At 36.9% G+C, this 15,371-nt stretch overlaps 7 protein-coding genes across 7 annotated transcripts; 5 read left to right on the top strand and 2 right to left on the bottom strand.

The window, feature by feature from the left end:
- Window positions 1–326: 326 nt before the first annotated feature.
- FDP41_006031 (uncharacterized protein) lies at window positions 327–869 on the top strand (the record flags this gene model as incomplete). Its single annotated transcript, XM_044709622.1, has 1 exon — window positions 327–869. One exon carries the CDS (start codon window positions 327–329, stop codon window positions 867–869), a length of 543 nt encoding a protein of 180 aa, XP_044559639.1.
- A 186-nt stretch (window positions 870–1,055) lies between these two features.
- Window positions 1,056–4,014, top strand: FDP41_006030 (uncharacterized protein; the record flags this gene model as incomplete). The annotated part of the gene is made up of 2 exons (XM_044709621.1): window positions 1,056–1,799; window positions 2,698–4,014. 2 exons carry the CDS (start codon window positions 1,056–1,058, stop codon window positions 4,012–4,014), a joined length of 2,061 nt encoding a protein of 686 aa, XP_044559638.1.
- Window positions 4,015–4,288: 274 nt separating this feature from the next.
- FDP41_006029 (uncharacterized protein) lies at window positions 4,289–5,706 on the top strand (the record flags this gene model as incomplete). Its single annotated transcript, XM_044709619.1, has 2 exons — window positions 4,289–4,968; window positions 5,082–5,706. 2 exons carry the CDS (start codon window positions 4,289–4,291, stop codon window positions 5,704–5,706), a joined length of 1,305 nt encoding a protein of 434 aa, XP_044559637.1.
- Window positions 5,707–5,723: 17 nt separating this feature from the next.
- On the top strand, window positions 5,724–7,493 carry FDP41_006028 (uncharacterized protein; the record flags this gene model as incomplete). The annotated part of the gene is made up of 2 exons (XM_044709618.1): window positions 5,724–6,973; window positions 7,127–7,493. 2 exons carry the CDS (start codon window positions 5,724–5,726, stop codon window positions 7,491–7,493), a joined length of 1,617 nt encoding a protein of 538 aa, XP_044559636.1.
- A 292-nt stretch (window positions 7,494–7,785) lies between these two features.
- Window positions 7,786–8,424, top strand: FDP41_006027 (uncharacterized protein; the record flags this gene model as incomplete). Its single annotated transcript, XM_044709617.1, has 1 exon — window positions 7,786–8,424. The coding sequence occupies one exon, from the start codon at window positions 7,786–7,788 to the stop codon at window positions 8,422–8,424; it is 639 nt and encodes a 212-aa protein (XP_044559635.1).
- Window positions 8,425–9,241: 817 nt separating this feature from the next.
- FDP41_006026 (uncharacterized protein) lies at window positions 9,242–12,242 on the bottom strand (the record flags this gene model as incomplete). The annotated part of the gene is made up of 2 exons (XM_044709616.1): window positions 9,242–10,563; window positions 10,631–12,242. The coding sequence occupies 2 exons, from the start codon at window positions 12,240–12,242 to the stop codon at window positions 9,242–9,244; spliced, it is 2,934 nt and encodes a 977-aa protein (XP_044559634.1).
- Window positions 12,243–13,645: 1,403 nt separating this feature from the next.
- Window positions 13,646–14,365, bottom strand: FDP41_006025 (uncharacterized protein; the record flags this gene model as incomplete). Its single annotated transcript, XM_044709615.1, has 1 exon — window positions 13,646–14,365. The coding sequence occupies one exon, from the start codon at window positions 14,363–14,365 to the stop codon at window positions 13,646–13,648; it is 720 nt and encodes a 239-aa protein (XP_044559633.1).
- Between the last annotated feature and the right edge of the window lie 1,006 nt (window positions 14,366–15,371).

Here is a 15,371-nt window from a genome sequence, read left to right as displayed (position 1 = left end):
AAAATCTAATCTTGCTGGATGAAAGTGTTGATTGCACAACAATTTAAGAGGACTGTACAAACAATTCATTTCAAAATTGGTTCCTTTACAATCTTGAAGCGCAATTTCAATAACGCATTTCAGAACGGATCATCCAATTCAAAATGCAAGTTCATCTCATCGATCTTTGTTGCTGAACTTGTCAGAAAAAATGTCCTCTCGTTCCACAACGTCAACAACAATAACTCATTCACACACTCCTCCTCTAAATCATCATCAGTCCTCTCAGACATCCTATGATATCTACGCGTATTGTAAAAAAAGGAGATTTTCAACGAGTCAAATCCATGCTCAAGCCTTCCGATTTGGAACTTGCTGATGTTTATGGAAATACATTACTATATTATGCATGTTTGTGTGGACATTTGCAATTGGTACATTTCTTATCGGAGAAAGGAGCACGTGATGATAAGTTTCATCGATGCTACATGAATGCCTTATCTCTCAATATCCGCAAACTATTGAAAATTTATAATAATTATTCCAATTTTAGTAATAATCTCATCATGAAGAAAAAAGAAGACTTGCTTGATGAGGAAGATCATTTATTACAGATGGAATCTTTATCACTTCAATCGTTCATGGTTAAAAAAACAAAAAGAATTCTTTTGGAAAGTGAAAGAAATATGGAGAGTGATATTACTCTAACAATTCGATTTTCAGATCAACCACAAGAAACGAATTATTATTGCCATTTATGGATTCTTTTGGCAAGATGGCCATTACTCTTGTACTTTGCACTTGTTCAAGAGAGTCGACCAATTCCATGGACGGTTGCTAACAGTTTAAGCTATCACGAACAAACATTGATCACTTTAAAAATCCAATAAGGAAATTGAAAAGTATTGTTTTGGTAATGAGGTTCTATTTGTTCATGAACTCAGAAATCAAGTGAAGAAAATCAAACAAGAAATTGCAATGATTCGACAAAGATTAGCATACAAAAGAGCAAACGAAGAAGAAATGCAAGCATTACTCGATGTCTTACCTGAAACAGAAATGGAACTTAAAAATTAATGAGTTCCAAGCTGTCACGTATTGATTTAGGAACTGTGAATTTTCCAAAAAAGTGCTTTGATATTTTACTTGTTTGGGTATACAGTGGAAAATTTATGGATCTAACTTCTTCAAAGAAGGAAATTCAGTATTCTCTATCTCAGGTGTTTGCCATCAAAGATTTTTTGAGTGTTGCTGAATCTTTGAAAATCTATGATGCAGTTGATTTCTTAAAAGCCTACCAAAACAAAGTGAAGGAAGAAGAAATTACAAAGAACATGGCAGATGCTTTTTTGAAATCCATGGAGGCGAGTTTTTTCCTTGAATCTCACAAACCTGAAACTAAATTGGAGTTGATGAGAAAACTTTGCTGTGATTTCAAATTGAAAATTGAAAACTATTTGGAAGAAACTTCATTCGTACCCACGAATGACTCCATTCTCTGCCACAAGGACTTTCTGACGGAACGAAGTTCGTTTTTCAAAGTGATGATTGAATGCAATTTCGATGAAGGAGAGAAAATTCGAGAATTGCAAGCCCACCACGAATTTCCTATCTTGCACTTACAATGTTGTAATTTTTCAGTCTTGGAAGAATTGTGTCGATGTTTATATTCTGAAAAGATGAATCTGAATGAACAAAATGCCTTAGAGCTCTTTTCCTATGTGCATCGATTGGGAATGAGACAGGAAATTCTTCTTGAATGTGAACGTTATATTAAGAAAATGGACATTGATGTGAGTGAAATTTATTCATTTTGCAAAGTGTGTTTTCCACTCTTTACAAAAACAAACTCGAGATTTCTTTGAGCCAATATTATTCGAGTTTTTGCAACAACAACAAGAGATAGACATGTATGCAGCCTTAGAAGAATTCGACTATGACACACACATCATTGAAATGATTCTGACACGAATGAACATTCAACGCAAACAATGAAGGACGTGATTTTAAAAGAAGGGCATATTATACTAATGTTCAAGAGAATAACAGTGATATGGGGTTGGAATGCAGGACCATTTGGCAGAGATAGCCCAGTGGTATCCATTTGACAGGTTGAATCGCAATAAGGATCTAATACAAAGAGAATAGATCGAGACAGGAATAAGGCGGACTGACCTACTGCAGTTTAATTCATTGTTCGTTCAAAGAGAGTGTAGTTTGTTTTTCGGAATCTCTTTTTGCCTTAAAGTGTCAAACATCAAAAAATTCAGGGATGGGTTTATTCGATGATAAACGTTGTTCGATGGTTTTATGTACATTATTTACAAGCCAAACGTAAGATACGTAGTGACTTCCTAGCAGGCACCCCGGAAGTAAAGGTGTTTAAACTGCTCACGATAACAGCAGCAACCCCTGGGATTCGAACGCTGGACCAGTTGACTGCCACAGTTCCAGAAAAACCACTCGGCCATATGCGGGCAGCGTCAAACATCAAAAAAATGAGTAAACGCAAGAACTCGAACAATCATTCCGATGACCATCCAAATCTAAATTCAATCAATCCACAGGAGAAGGATGTGAAGAAATTAAAATTGATTCGAAAGCATCATGTTTGTATCACCATGATTGATTTTTCTAATTCTTTTTTTCATCATGATGAATAATAATGACATTCGTAGATTGGAATTATCATTGAAAAAGAAATTTTCATTGCAACAGGAAGGAAAGAAAAAGTGGTTATTGAATCGAGAATTGAAATATGAACGTTTCTTTCCCATCGAGTTCATGAATGACAAGCAATTTGTATTGAATCACATCAAAAAGTATGGATTTGGATTAAAATATACGTCACCACAATTGAAAGAGGACAGAGAGTTGGTGTTGCAAGTGGTTCAATTGAATGGAATTGAATTACAATATGCCAGTTATTATGCTCGCAATGATAGAGAAGTGGTATTGGAAGCTATAAAGAATGAAGCTTTTGCACTCGATTATGCTTCACCATCACTTCAAAATGACAAAGTATTTATGTTGGAAGTCATTCGATGGAATGAAAAATGTCTAGAATATGCTCCCTATGATTTACGTGAAGAAGATAGCGAATTCTTATGTGAAGCCATCAAACAAAATAAGAAAGCACTTCATTGTCTATCATGGAAGTTACGCCAAGATGAAAAGTTCATGTTAAAACTTATCAAATCACTCTTTCCAGAATTCAATTTAATCTCTATTGATCAAGCCAACAAAGAAATCATGATGAAACTTGTGAAAGAATTTGGATTTTTGTTGAAATTTGCATCAAAAGAACTCAAAAATGATCGAGATATTGTTTTGAATGCTGTCAAACATGATGGTTGGGCTTTTAGTTATGCCTCACATGATTTGAAAAGTGACAGAGAAATTGCATTTCAAGCGGTCACAAAAGAACCCTTAACACTGAACGGGATGCCAGATGAATTGATCAATGATAAAGAATTGGTATTGGTTGCTGTGAATCAAGATGGATGGGCACTTGAATATGCTTCAGACGAGTTGAGAAATGATCGACAAGTTGTATTGACAGCTATAAGACAAACTGGTTTAGCTCTTCAATATGCTGATGAAATGCTGAAAAGAGATCAAGAAATTGTATTCGAAGCAGTCAAACAAAACAATAATGCTTTCAGATACGCTTCGAAGGAATTTTTTAATGACAAGGAATTCTTATTGAAACTGGCAAAGCTCGGATGTAGAAATGTCTTCAAATACGTTCCAAAAGAAATTGTTGAAGACAGAGAATTTGTGTTAAAAGTCATCAAAATCAATAGTCTCGCTGTGATTGGACCCGATGATTCACCATTTCGCCATAACGAGGAAATTTTGTTAGAAGCAGTCAGAAATAATGGATTTTCATTATGCTTTGCGAAAGGACCGTTACAAGATGATCCTGAATTGGTGATGGAAGCTTTCAAATGTCATGGATTTGTTTTTGAGTATAGTGATGAATTGTTGCAACAAAGGATGGAACAATGTTATTTTGGTGCTTATTTGGATTAAATTAACATTTAAATACATGAACAGGACAACACAATGGATTATTTTGAGAAGCTGAGTCAAAAGAGTTCAGTTCTGAATTTCAATTCGAATGAATATTTGTGTGAAAAAGAGTAGATTGGAATTGGATGACGATGATGGGCATTTGAAACATCGTGTCTCTAAAGTTCTTCTTACGAGAAGATGAAGCATTAATGTTGAAAGCTATCAAATTAATTTCCCAAAATAAGAGCAATTCCATTCAATTTAACCACATTTCAAATCACTCGAGAAAAAAATGAAAAGAGGCAATTCCTCTCCAATCTCCTCCTCCGATCAGAGGATGAAAAAGAACAAACAAGAGGATGATGAAGCAGCAATAGCTTTGGATCAACAAGCAGAAGAGGAGGTATCTGAAGAAAGGGATGAAGAAGGTGAGGAGGATGATCTCTACATGTCCCATGAAGATTACTGGAGCTCTGTTGCCGATATCGGTTGCAGTGATCATAATGATGAAGATGAGGAGGAGGATTTTTCGGATGTGATTCTCAGAACTTCATTTCATGATTATCATCTTCATAAAATTGTGTTGAACAAGTGCAACTACTTCAAAATGTGTATGAAACGAACATTGGGATTTAACGAATCAAAGCAAGACGAGAATGGTAAACAAATGATAGATTTGAAACATGCAGAAGAAACATTGGGAAATAGTGGAATTAAATTTGATAAGCAAATGTTTGATAAAGTTGTTCAATTTATTTACTGTAATTATGTAGAAGTAGAGGATGCTGATGTAAACGATTTATATTACTTGATACAGATTGGAGATTTTCTTGACATGAAACAATTACAAAATTACATTCTGCAAAACACCTTACCACATTTCAAAATATATTTGAAAGAAAGGTTGGGAATAGAAATTCCAATTCAAGAAATAATATTCTACTCTCTGTCTGTTGTAGCTGATGGAAATGAGTATCTGATGGAAATTCCAGCAATTCCTATTGAATTTTTGAATTTCATTTTTCACAACCAAAAGTTCCTATCACATGTAAACTGGTATTGTTGGAAAAACACTTCCATCAAAGCACTGAAACAGAATTGAGCGATATTGACAAGAATGAAATTTTCACACACTCATTGGTACAACCTTACAAAAATCTCATGCAACAATTGAAAGATATGATTCAACATTCCGAAGTGTCATCCATTCGAGAATCTAGTGCCCAATCTTTGGCACAAAAGTTGTGTCCAGAATTAACACCCTATCCATCGGCAACAGGTAATAATGTGGATATTCTACTGACACGATCTGAATATGTAGAATTTAGTTTGGAGTCATGTGTCGAGATGGAATGTTTTTGTCTGTTATTTGGAGGTTTATTCAACTTAAGGATTGACTGCGACGAGAGAAGCTCTGCATATTGGTGGACTTTCACATTAGAAAATCTTGAATGTACGTATCCTGTCAAAGTAAGCCTGTACCTCATGTCGAGAAATTCATGTGGAGGAGTTGAATGGTCTTGTGAGGTTTTTCAAAGCTCGACACCTCTTGAACAAGGAAAATCACAAGAGCTTGGGGTGGTTTATGGAGAACAACTCTATATTGGCAATGTTGATGTGAAGGGAGTCCTCATGGTTGAGAAATGTACAAATATTACCAACAATACGCATGTGTTTGAGCAAAAGAGAGGACAAGACCCTGTGCTCTGAGATGATTAATCACCAAAATGAAAAGATTGTTTCAACAATCATCATGTTTCTTCTCACCTCGACACGGTTACACTTGGTTGGGTGCATCGTCCAGGCTCTCTTGGAAGCAAAATCAAGCAGCAATTATTGCTTCAACAATTTCTAAGAGTAACGCCGTACAGTGCATGCATCGAAATAATCTTACACTTCAACAATATAATATCCAAAATCGGAATGATGACGATTCGAATGATCAAATTCCTATCCCCTATCACAACAAGCGTACTTTCTCATTCGACACAGAATACAATCATAATACTATGAAATTGATGAAAATTGCTGCTCTTCTGTGTACACTTGTGGGAAGTGGATTGGCTTGGTATTTATTGAAGGGTAACATGAATCAAAAGATGATCACTTCTGCTCAGGAAGGTTGTGACGATAATTTCCAACAAACAATGAAAATTGAACCACTACCACCATCATCATCATCACAACAACAGACTCTTTTAAGCCCCATTCAAAAGCAACAACTTGATTTAATCTTTCAGTCCTTTAAAGAAACCGTTTCCAGTCCTGGTATGCAAATTGCAATTTCTCAAAATGGATCACTCATTTACAATCAATGTTTTGGTTTTTCCAACGTTGAAAATAGAATTCCCGTCCATGAGAACACAAAATTCAGAATTGCCAGCATTTCTAAACCCATCTCAAGCGTGGCACTTGCCTTAATGATTGAGAAAGGACTTGTCAATCTCGACAAACCCATCTTTCACTATTTATCGGAGGAATCAAAAAAGAAAATTCCTTCTGAACTCATCTACAAGGGAGAGAAATTTAACACCATTACTCTACGACAATTGGCCTCACATTTGAGTGGTGTCAGAGATTACAACGATGTTGAGAAGGAATTCATGAGCTGGACAAAAAACTATCGCTCCATCATTGATGCTTGTGAAATGTTCATACAGGACGAACTGGTGAACAAACCAGGTGACAAGTATTCCTATTCAACGTATGGCTACACTCTCATGAGTGCTGTGATGGAAGATATTTTGAAAGCTCAATCCGAAAATCCTTCATTGACACTGGAAACAAAAATTTTCCTTCAAAATGCAAAAGATTTTAAATCGTTTTGTAAGAAACATATATTTGATGTACTTGAGATGAATAACACTACATTTGATGAGAAGGATAAGATTATTTACAATAGAAGCTCGTTCTACATGAGAGATACATCTGGGGAAAATGCATATGAATTGTTGAATGTGCCAAGTGTAGACAATAGGTATGTTTGAAATGTTTACGAAATAATGGAATTCATTTTTTCAAATGGAATCAATATCATAATTGGAAATTTAAATGATCCTTTGATTTCTTTGGTGTTTCTTAATATTGACCAACTCATGAATGTCGTGTGTATGTGAATTCATACTTGTAGCTACAAATGGGCTGGAGGTGGCATGTTATCCACATGTCAAGATCTGCTCAAGTTTGCGAACGGCTTACAAAAATTACTTCCTCCTTCACAATATCGCCAACTCATTGACCAAACTTTGTGGATTTCACAGAAAACCAATGAAGGATTACCTACTCAATATGGAATTGGATTTGTTGTGAAAACCATTCGCTTGAACGGGAAGGAAGAAAAACTCGTGTATCACACTGGAGGAGCTTGTGGATGTTGTTCCATATTGTGGATGGTTCCTTCTCGAGGCATCTCGATTGCCATGATTGTGAACATTCTTCATGCAAAGAGAATGACTGAACTCTGTGAAGAGGTCACTCGACTTCTTTGTCGAGAATGAAAATGTCTGTGATTGATGTCCACTGTAATGTGATGTGTGGTATGGACTAAATGGAGTAGATTCTCCTTTCATTGAACCATCATGACTGTGTTCAAAGAAGAATTATTTCAATTTTTTACACACTGAATCGAATCTAATGCGATTAAGGGAAATATACAAAAAATTTCCTCAAAGAGATCAATCTGAAAAATCCTTCACCGCGATGCACGCTGGAGAAAATGATCATCCTCATGATGGGGATGAGGATGAAATCGCCCTTCACAGACGACCACTCCCTCTCCGAACACCGGAAATGGGAACAAAGAGAAGACTCTTTTCATCGAGTCTTTCCCGAATTTCGACTCAATTTGAAGAACCTTCATCGTCCCTACCAGCAATAATGTACAAGAAGAGTTTATTGAATAATAGTATGATCAATCAACAGAATGGAATACACTACTGGAGCTCTCCCGCAAAAAGAAAATCTTCTCTTTCTACTCCTCATACGCACTTCAATTCTCCAAAACATAGTCTGATGAACCACAGTTTCACTCCTTCACTCCCTTTACAGCATTCAACGAGTCCTTTTGAGCGAGTCATGATGATCCACGACAATGAGGAATCTTCAGGCTCGGACACTAGCTCGGTCGGTTCTCTTTCTTCACCTGTAAGCACACCAAGAGTTTACTTTGATTCCATTTTGCATTCTTCGAAGAAAACTAAGGACATAGCAAAAACACCATTCTTAGATCAGTTCAATAGTGAACATGTTCGCGTTTCAAAAAAAGCTCCCTTATTGAAATTGGAGTTTGTGAAAATTATAGAGAATCATCGAAAGACTTGTGACCACATGGTTGAAGATTTGAATTTCGAAGTTCCTTCATTCTTAAATGATTCGTATAATTGTATGGATTTTTGGACGATGATTAATCATCACCCTTGTATTTTTTAGTCACTAGCTGTGCTTTGGGTTTTGCCTTTTTAAACAAGCAGGGAAGATGTTGGCCATTTTCTATTGTTTGTCATTCTAACAAGCCTTATTTCCTACATGATTGATGTCGTGTCAAAAGTCAAAACATCATATAAAAACAAATACACTGCTCAAGTGGTCCACCAAGCAAATGACAAAACAGCGCGCATTCTCTTCTTCAAAGACTTCATCCAAACCATCCTCTCTAAACAAACAATTCATCTTTCTCCCTCAAGCATTCATTGTGGAAAGGACGATAAAGCTGAAAACTTTATCTGAGGACTCGAATATACCGAGGGCCCGGCAGAATCAGGAGCCTGATCCTACGCGGTGGCACATCATCAGAACCTGATCTGAAAAAGCTCCTGAGAGAGGGATCCGCTCCAATCAAATCAACCAATTTTGTTCAGATGAATTTTGAGTTATTCTCATTCCTTGTGGTTATTTCTTCTGTGATCATCATTTAGAATGTATTCTTTCAGAAAACTGTGGTGTTGATAGTAATCTCAAAAATTCCAAATCAAGTTAAAAATTTGGGATTTCCAGGCCCCAAATCAAAGGAGTGAACACGCTAATGAAAACCCAATATATAATAGTTATGGGTAATCCAGCTTTCACAAAATCCAAGAATCTATAACCTGCAGTACCAAGGACAAGCAAATTCCCGCTAAAGCCCAATGGAAAGGCAAAACATGACTGAGAGGCATAAATGACACACATCACAAAACATCTTGCGTTTAGGTGATAGGCCTGAGCAACAGAAATCGCTATTGGAATACATATGGCAACACAAGCACTGCTAGTGATGATTTGCAACGATTAAGGTAATGGCAGTAATAAATGCAGGCAATAGAATTGGAGGAATGTTCGCAATTTTCAGCACTTCTGTGATTCCTTGCCCAACACCACTTTGAGTGATGGCAGTGCCTATACCAAATGATGCACCAACCAAGGCAACTAAACCCCAGTCCACAGAATCTATAGCAGCAGAGGGAGAAATTAATCCAAATGCAATCACAACACAAAAACAAATAAAACTGCATTGCACCATTGAAAATCCTGCAATAGTACTAGCAATCATTGCAAAAAAGAATAGGAAAATCCAATGCTCCCACCACCATAAATCTAAAATTCTCTTTGAAAATGGTATCTTTACAAGAAAAGGTTTTGATTTGAATGCGTCATATGAAGGAGAAACTTCGCTGAAACGTGAAATCATGTAGAATTCTCTATGAGATTCATGGAAATTGAAATAAAAATTTGTTTTTCCAACCACTAGTAAGGTGTCTCCAGTATTGACCGTCAATTTCTTCAAGTCTTGTTCATTCGTTTCAGAATTAAAATATAAATTTCTGATGGCCAATACTGTCACTCGATATCTCTTTTCAAATTCTTGGTATTCCTCTCCAACACATGGATTTGAAGGTCCAATAACAACCTCAAAGAATTCCAATGATTTGGAATCAATTTTGTCCACATCTTTCTGCTTCTTATTTGTTTCTGCTGTTTGTTTGTCTTCTTTGGAGATTTCTGTTGGTAAAGACTTTTTCAAATTTTGGTGTAATTGATCAAGGACGTAATTTTCTCTAAAAGATGGAGTGCTTACGAGTCGATCATTTGAGGAGACAGAGTGGACACTTATGTTGCTTGGTGAGTTTAAATCCTCATCTGATGCAACAGAAGAATATGAATGTGATGAGTTCACTATTCGTTCTTGAATAACAACTTGAGGTATCTCATTAAATTCCTCTCCGCTGCTTGATTCTTTTCGTGGGGCTTGATTACTGATCACGTTGGTTGTTTCTGTACTTTCATTGTACATGGATGAATCTTGCTCAAAGGTCATAGCCTGAAGTAAGAGAATGGATTTTGGAGACCCTTTAAATATCAAGATATCATCTTTCTCTATTACTACATTTTGTGGAATTGGAATTCGTATTCTAAGTTGTAAAGGCTCCTTTGGAGGAATGTTTGTGGGTTCCATCTCTTTTGCAATTTCAATAACGACAGACTCTACTTCTTCTGAGGTTGTTGAATCGTCCTTACTATGATTGGATTGTCGGTGAGGTGTTTGTGGATGGAATGGACTTTCAACAGCATTGGTAGTTGTCGATTCCTTGTCTTTGTCCTCCACATTCACAGTTGAAATGCATGTGGATGATTCGTTAGAAGTTTCTTTTAGCTGCACTTAAGGGTGTTCTTATTATTTCTACAAGCTCTACTCCTTCCAAACCAAGAACTTTCATGACTTGAGCTTCATTCTTTCCCAACAAGTTAACATACAATTTGAAAGGTTTGGTGTGTTTTTCTTGATTTGCAAGATTTGACATTCTTACAACAGCCACAAACAACTCATGTCTATCCTTCATTGGAGGCCTTATCGAAGAGAATCGATTAGCAAATCGTATGGAAGCTCTTTGGGCATTATTGACGCCTCTTACTTCATCAGGTACAATCCATAAACCATAGGTTATTAAATAAATAATCGTTATTAAGCAAAGCACACTTCCAAGATAGAAAAATTCATAAAATGTCAATGGAGAATAACCATAGGTAGTGTAGATTCCATTCGCAACAATATTAGATGAATTTCCAATCAATGTCAAAAATCCACTTCCAGAGGTAATGTATGTGAGTGTGATGAGAAACTTTGACGCAGATACCTTATTGTGTTTAGTCCATTCTAACACAATTGGTAATCCTAACACAACTACTGGAGTATTATTCACAAATGCTCCAATCGTGGCAAAGACGAGACACATTCTCAGTGTGGGTATCATGTATGAAACAAGTTGAAGAAATCTATTGCTGTTCTTGAAAGGAATTGGTGATCCAAAGAGCAATTTGGCAAACTTTTTCACCAAAGTATTTTGGGTCAATGGTTTCACGATTGGAAATAAGAGAGCTATGGCCAATGTTCCACCGTTGGCAAATCCGTTCACTGTTTGATCCAATGTAAGAATTCCAGCGATATTGAAAATAACCACAGTACAAATGATCACCACATATGGCCTCCACACAGACAGTATCAATAGAACGAGCATGATGATCAGGCATATCAGCACAAACCACAACTTCCAAGAACTCCAAGCAAATGCAATCACTGGTGAGACAGAGGAACAAATGTTTGTCACTGGATCTGAACTCGTCGTCATGTTCTCAATCAGTAGAGCGTTTCTGATTACTTTCAGTGTTGAGAATGTGTATGAGGGGTTGGGTTGACCTTGAAAGAGAGTATAAATTGATGATGTAATGTTCTCAATGCTGCTTTCGTTGAATTGTATTCTGTAGGTATCGTTAGACATCAACATTTGCTCAAATAGCGATGTGTTAAATCGTATTGAGAACCACTGCAGGTAATAATTGTTCTTATACAACTCTGGTATCTCGAGAAGGTCAGAAGCACTTTTCAAGTGACCTCGTGTCCAACCATTCAAATCCAATTTCATTTTCGCAGAGTCAATGGGTATTCCATCCGAGTTGGTTGTACTCGATTGAAAAATCTCTTCAGGCAAAAACAATGAGTTGCCGTACTCTGTGTTCTTGATTACATGTGAATGGATGAGTCTAAAGTATTGAAAGATATACGACGTGTTGTTTGTGTTGGTCTTGGTCAGTGATGCGCCAATCTTGTCAAAAATAAAGTCCCAATTAAGGATGTTTGAAGCTGATGAATAAGAGAAGGTCATCAATGCTAATCGTTCAGTTGTATTGTCCGCATTCACTCTTGTGAATTGTGTGGAAAATTGAAACCCATGTACAAAGAGTCCACTTGGCTGTTCATTCCATTGAGAAAACATGCCAACGATGCATGAACCAACGAACAGCAACACGATGAGCAATCGAGTTAAACTGTTTATGTGATGGTGGTGACAATGTGAAAACATGGTTTCTTCTTTTTAGTGTATGTTATTTTCTGAACAATCACAAAATGTCTGCGTCAAGAACGATGATATCACGGCACTTAATAAATGTAAACAATGAGAATGAAAATTGCGGTATTTCAAAACTAACATGGTCAGTCGTGCTCAATCTCTGTAACACTACATTGTTCTTCTTGAGTCAAAATTAGCCGCCAACGGAAATTAAACATTCTCCAGTAAGTGGGATAGAGAACTTTTGTGAGAATCGAAGTGTCATAAAATAAAAGTGTAGAATTCTACATTTTAGTGTCGAAACTCCACTCTAGAGTTGCCTTGTATATCACTGGAATAATCACGCCTGTTTTGATTTCAACGTCACTACCTGAAGAAATTCATCCTTTTCACAAGTGGCCACCAACAGGTCGCCACATTGCAGTACAAATCTCTCGCAACAACAGCAACAATAGCAGTATGCGGTTGAGTTCGTCAACTTCAACTAGAAGGGTACAAAGATGCAGGACCAGTGATATCACAGTGTTCAAAAATTTTTGCAAACATGAGGATTCCAGAATCAATACATCTCTCGAGGACAATCGTGAAAACTACGAGAGCAATCGTTTCAAAGCTTTTCAGAAAAAGCTCAGATTTGTCCCTTATTCTTAATGACACTCAGGGAATCAAGCAATGATTAACTCAAAACAACAATGAATTTTTCGGATAATGTACTTCCAATTTTGGATCGTAAAATCAATACTATGACATCATTGTGCAAAATTTTAGCATTTGGAAAGCACAAAGACTATGTTGTTATTCAAGATGCTGGATTTACTTGGAACAGACTATGTACAACTCCTTGATGACCACTCCAGTCGAGAGCAGCAGTGATGACGATCAAACTGTTTATTTGAAAACTTGAATTCTTTTACCCTCAGCCACAAACAGTTCACCACCAAATGGATCGCAAGACTTTCAATGACTGAAAAGTCACCCTTCTTTGTTTCATTTTCCTTTCCCTTTCCAAACACTCGAATGGCTCCATTGGGTTTGATCACTTGAATTCGGTAGTTGTACCGATCTCCAACGTAGATATTTCCAGTACTTTGTTCGGTAATGGCCACACGTGGGTAATTGAATTGACCTGGTTGTGAGCCTTTTCCTGAATATTTTTAATCTCTACCCCTTTCTTGGAGATAATTTTGACAGCTTGTCCGAAATATTCAGACGTGACAAGATTTCCATCCTAATCACACAAACAGACATGAAAAGATTGAACCATATTACGTAATTCCACATCCAATGACTTACCTTATCAATATCGACAGAGGTTGGATTTTCAAAGGCTAAATCCCTGCCTGCTGGATATTACCAATTTCTCCCAATAATGATCCATCCTTGTTTGACAACTTGACAATTCGATGTTGTGCACTACTTGCCACATAAACAATTCCACTCTGTGGATCCATCACAACACTAGAGGGTTCTGCGACATCTTCCTCATCAAATCTTCCCATGCGTTGACGTTCCTTTCCAAATTTCCAAATTCGTTCTTGACCGTCCATGCTCATTTTGGTGACCATTCCTAATTCCTCACTCGTAATGATGAGGGTATCATCACTATCATCGACACAGACGGCACATGGTGAGAAATTAAGTTGAATACAATTTTTGAGTTTGAAGGAATTTGACAAGTCGGCACCAGTCTTGCTCAATTCAAAGGAGTAGATTTTATCAGCTTTGGAATCCACCACAAAAAGGAGTTTGTGTTTTCTGGAGATGTGGAGACCACTGACATGAACAAATGACAAGGGTTTTTCAATGTCCGAATCTAAACCCAACAAACCACAAAATTCAAATTTACCACTAAAGGGAACTTCAGAAAAGCCCAATAACTTGACTTGATGTGATTTGAACTTTTGATACTTTTGATGAAGAGAGGCGTGATCATGACAGAGTTTACATGAACATTCCACGCATTGATGACTGGCTTGCAATGTTTCATTTTCTTCGGATTGACATTTGGCACAATTTGTCTTCACCGAGTGGTGTAACTTGTGAGGCATGGTCTTTGGTCTTGTTGCTCGTGTTGTGGAGAGACAAGTGTGATTCACAAATGTGAATATTACAGACAGGACAATGATGAGTAGCAGGAGTGTTCTCATCGTCTTGTTTGCATTTGACGCATTCCTGAGGAGACATGATTGGTATGTATAGTGTTTAGTGGTGTGTTTGGAGTGTTTTTTTTATATGTGTGTGAGTGTATGGAAATGACGGAATTTATGCCTCATTTCATGCAAACAGCGAGGGTCACAGTTTCCGTTTTTAGAGAATATAATCAACTCGTCCAATCAATTCATGTTCAAACAGATTTCGCTTGGGCGGCGTAGTAGTATTAACATGTACACAATCATTTCGCGCTACAGCTACTTTCGGCGTTCGACAGGCTTGGCCACATTTACAGGAAACATACGAATGTTAACCCTTAATGAAGGTCCAAATGAATCTTCAAAATGGTTTTCTTGAAACCTTAATTCGAAATTGAACGATAAAAATGCTTCCTCAACGTCAACAACACGAGCTTTTTCTGCCAATGATTCTTGTTGATTGTTCAAAGTCTTCTTCTTTGCATCATCGTTATGGTGATTCTCTTAAATTTGCTTCTCATGATTTGAAAAATGATATTGAGATTGTATTTCAAGCGATCCCTTTGCATTTGAATATATCTCAAATGAACTGAAGGAACTAAAGATGTTGTTTTGGCTGCTGTAAATCTTGAAGGTTATGCACTTGAACATGCATCAAAAGAGTTGAGAAATGACCAATAAGTTGTATTGACAGCGGTAAGACAGAATGATTATGCTCTCGGATTCGCATGTGACAAAGAATTCTTGATTGAAGTGAGCAAGCATGGATAATTCACTCGTGTACCAGAAGATATTGATGGCAGAGAATTTGTGTTAAGAGCCGCCAAACTCAATGGAGTTGGAATTATTGGGTCATGTTTTACTTCAGACAAAGAAATCTTGATGGTTGGAAGCGGTGAAGAACAATGGATATGCATTGAGATTT

Source organism: Naegleria fowleri, assembly GCF_008403515.1.
Source record: "Naegleria fowleri strain ATCC 30894 chromosome Unknown tig49, whole genome shotgun sequence".
Lineage (NCBI taxonomy): Eukaryota > Heterolobosea > Eutetramitea > Acrasida > Naegleriidae > Naegleria > Naegleria fowleri.
This window is presented reverse-complemented; position numbering and strand designations above follow the sequence as displayed.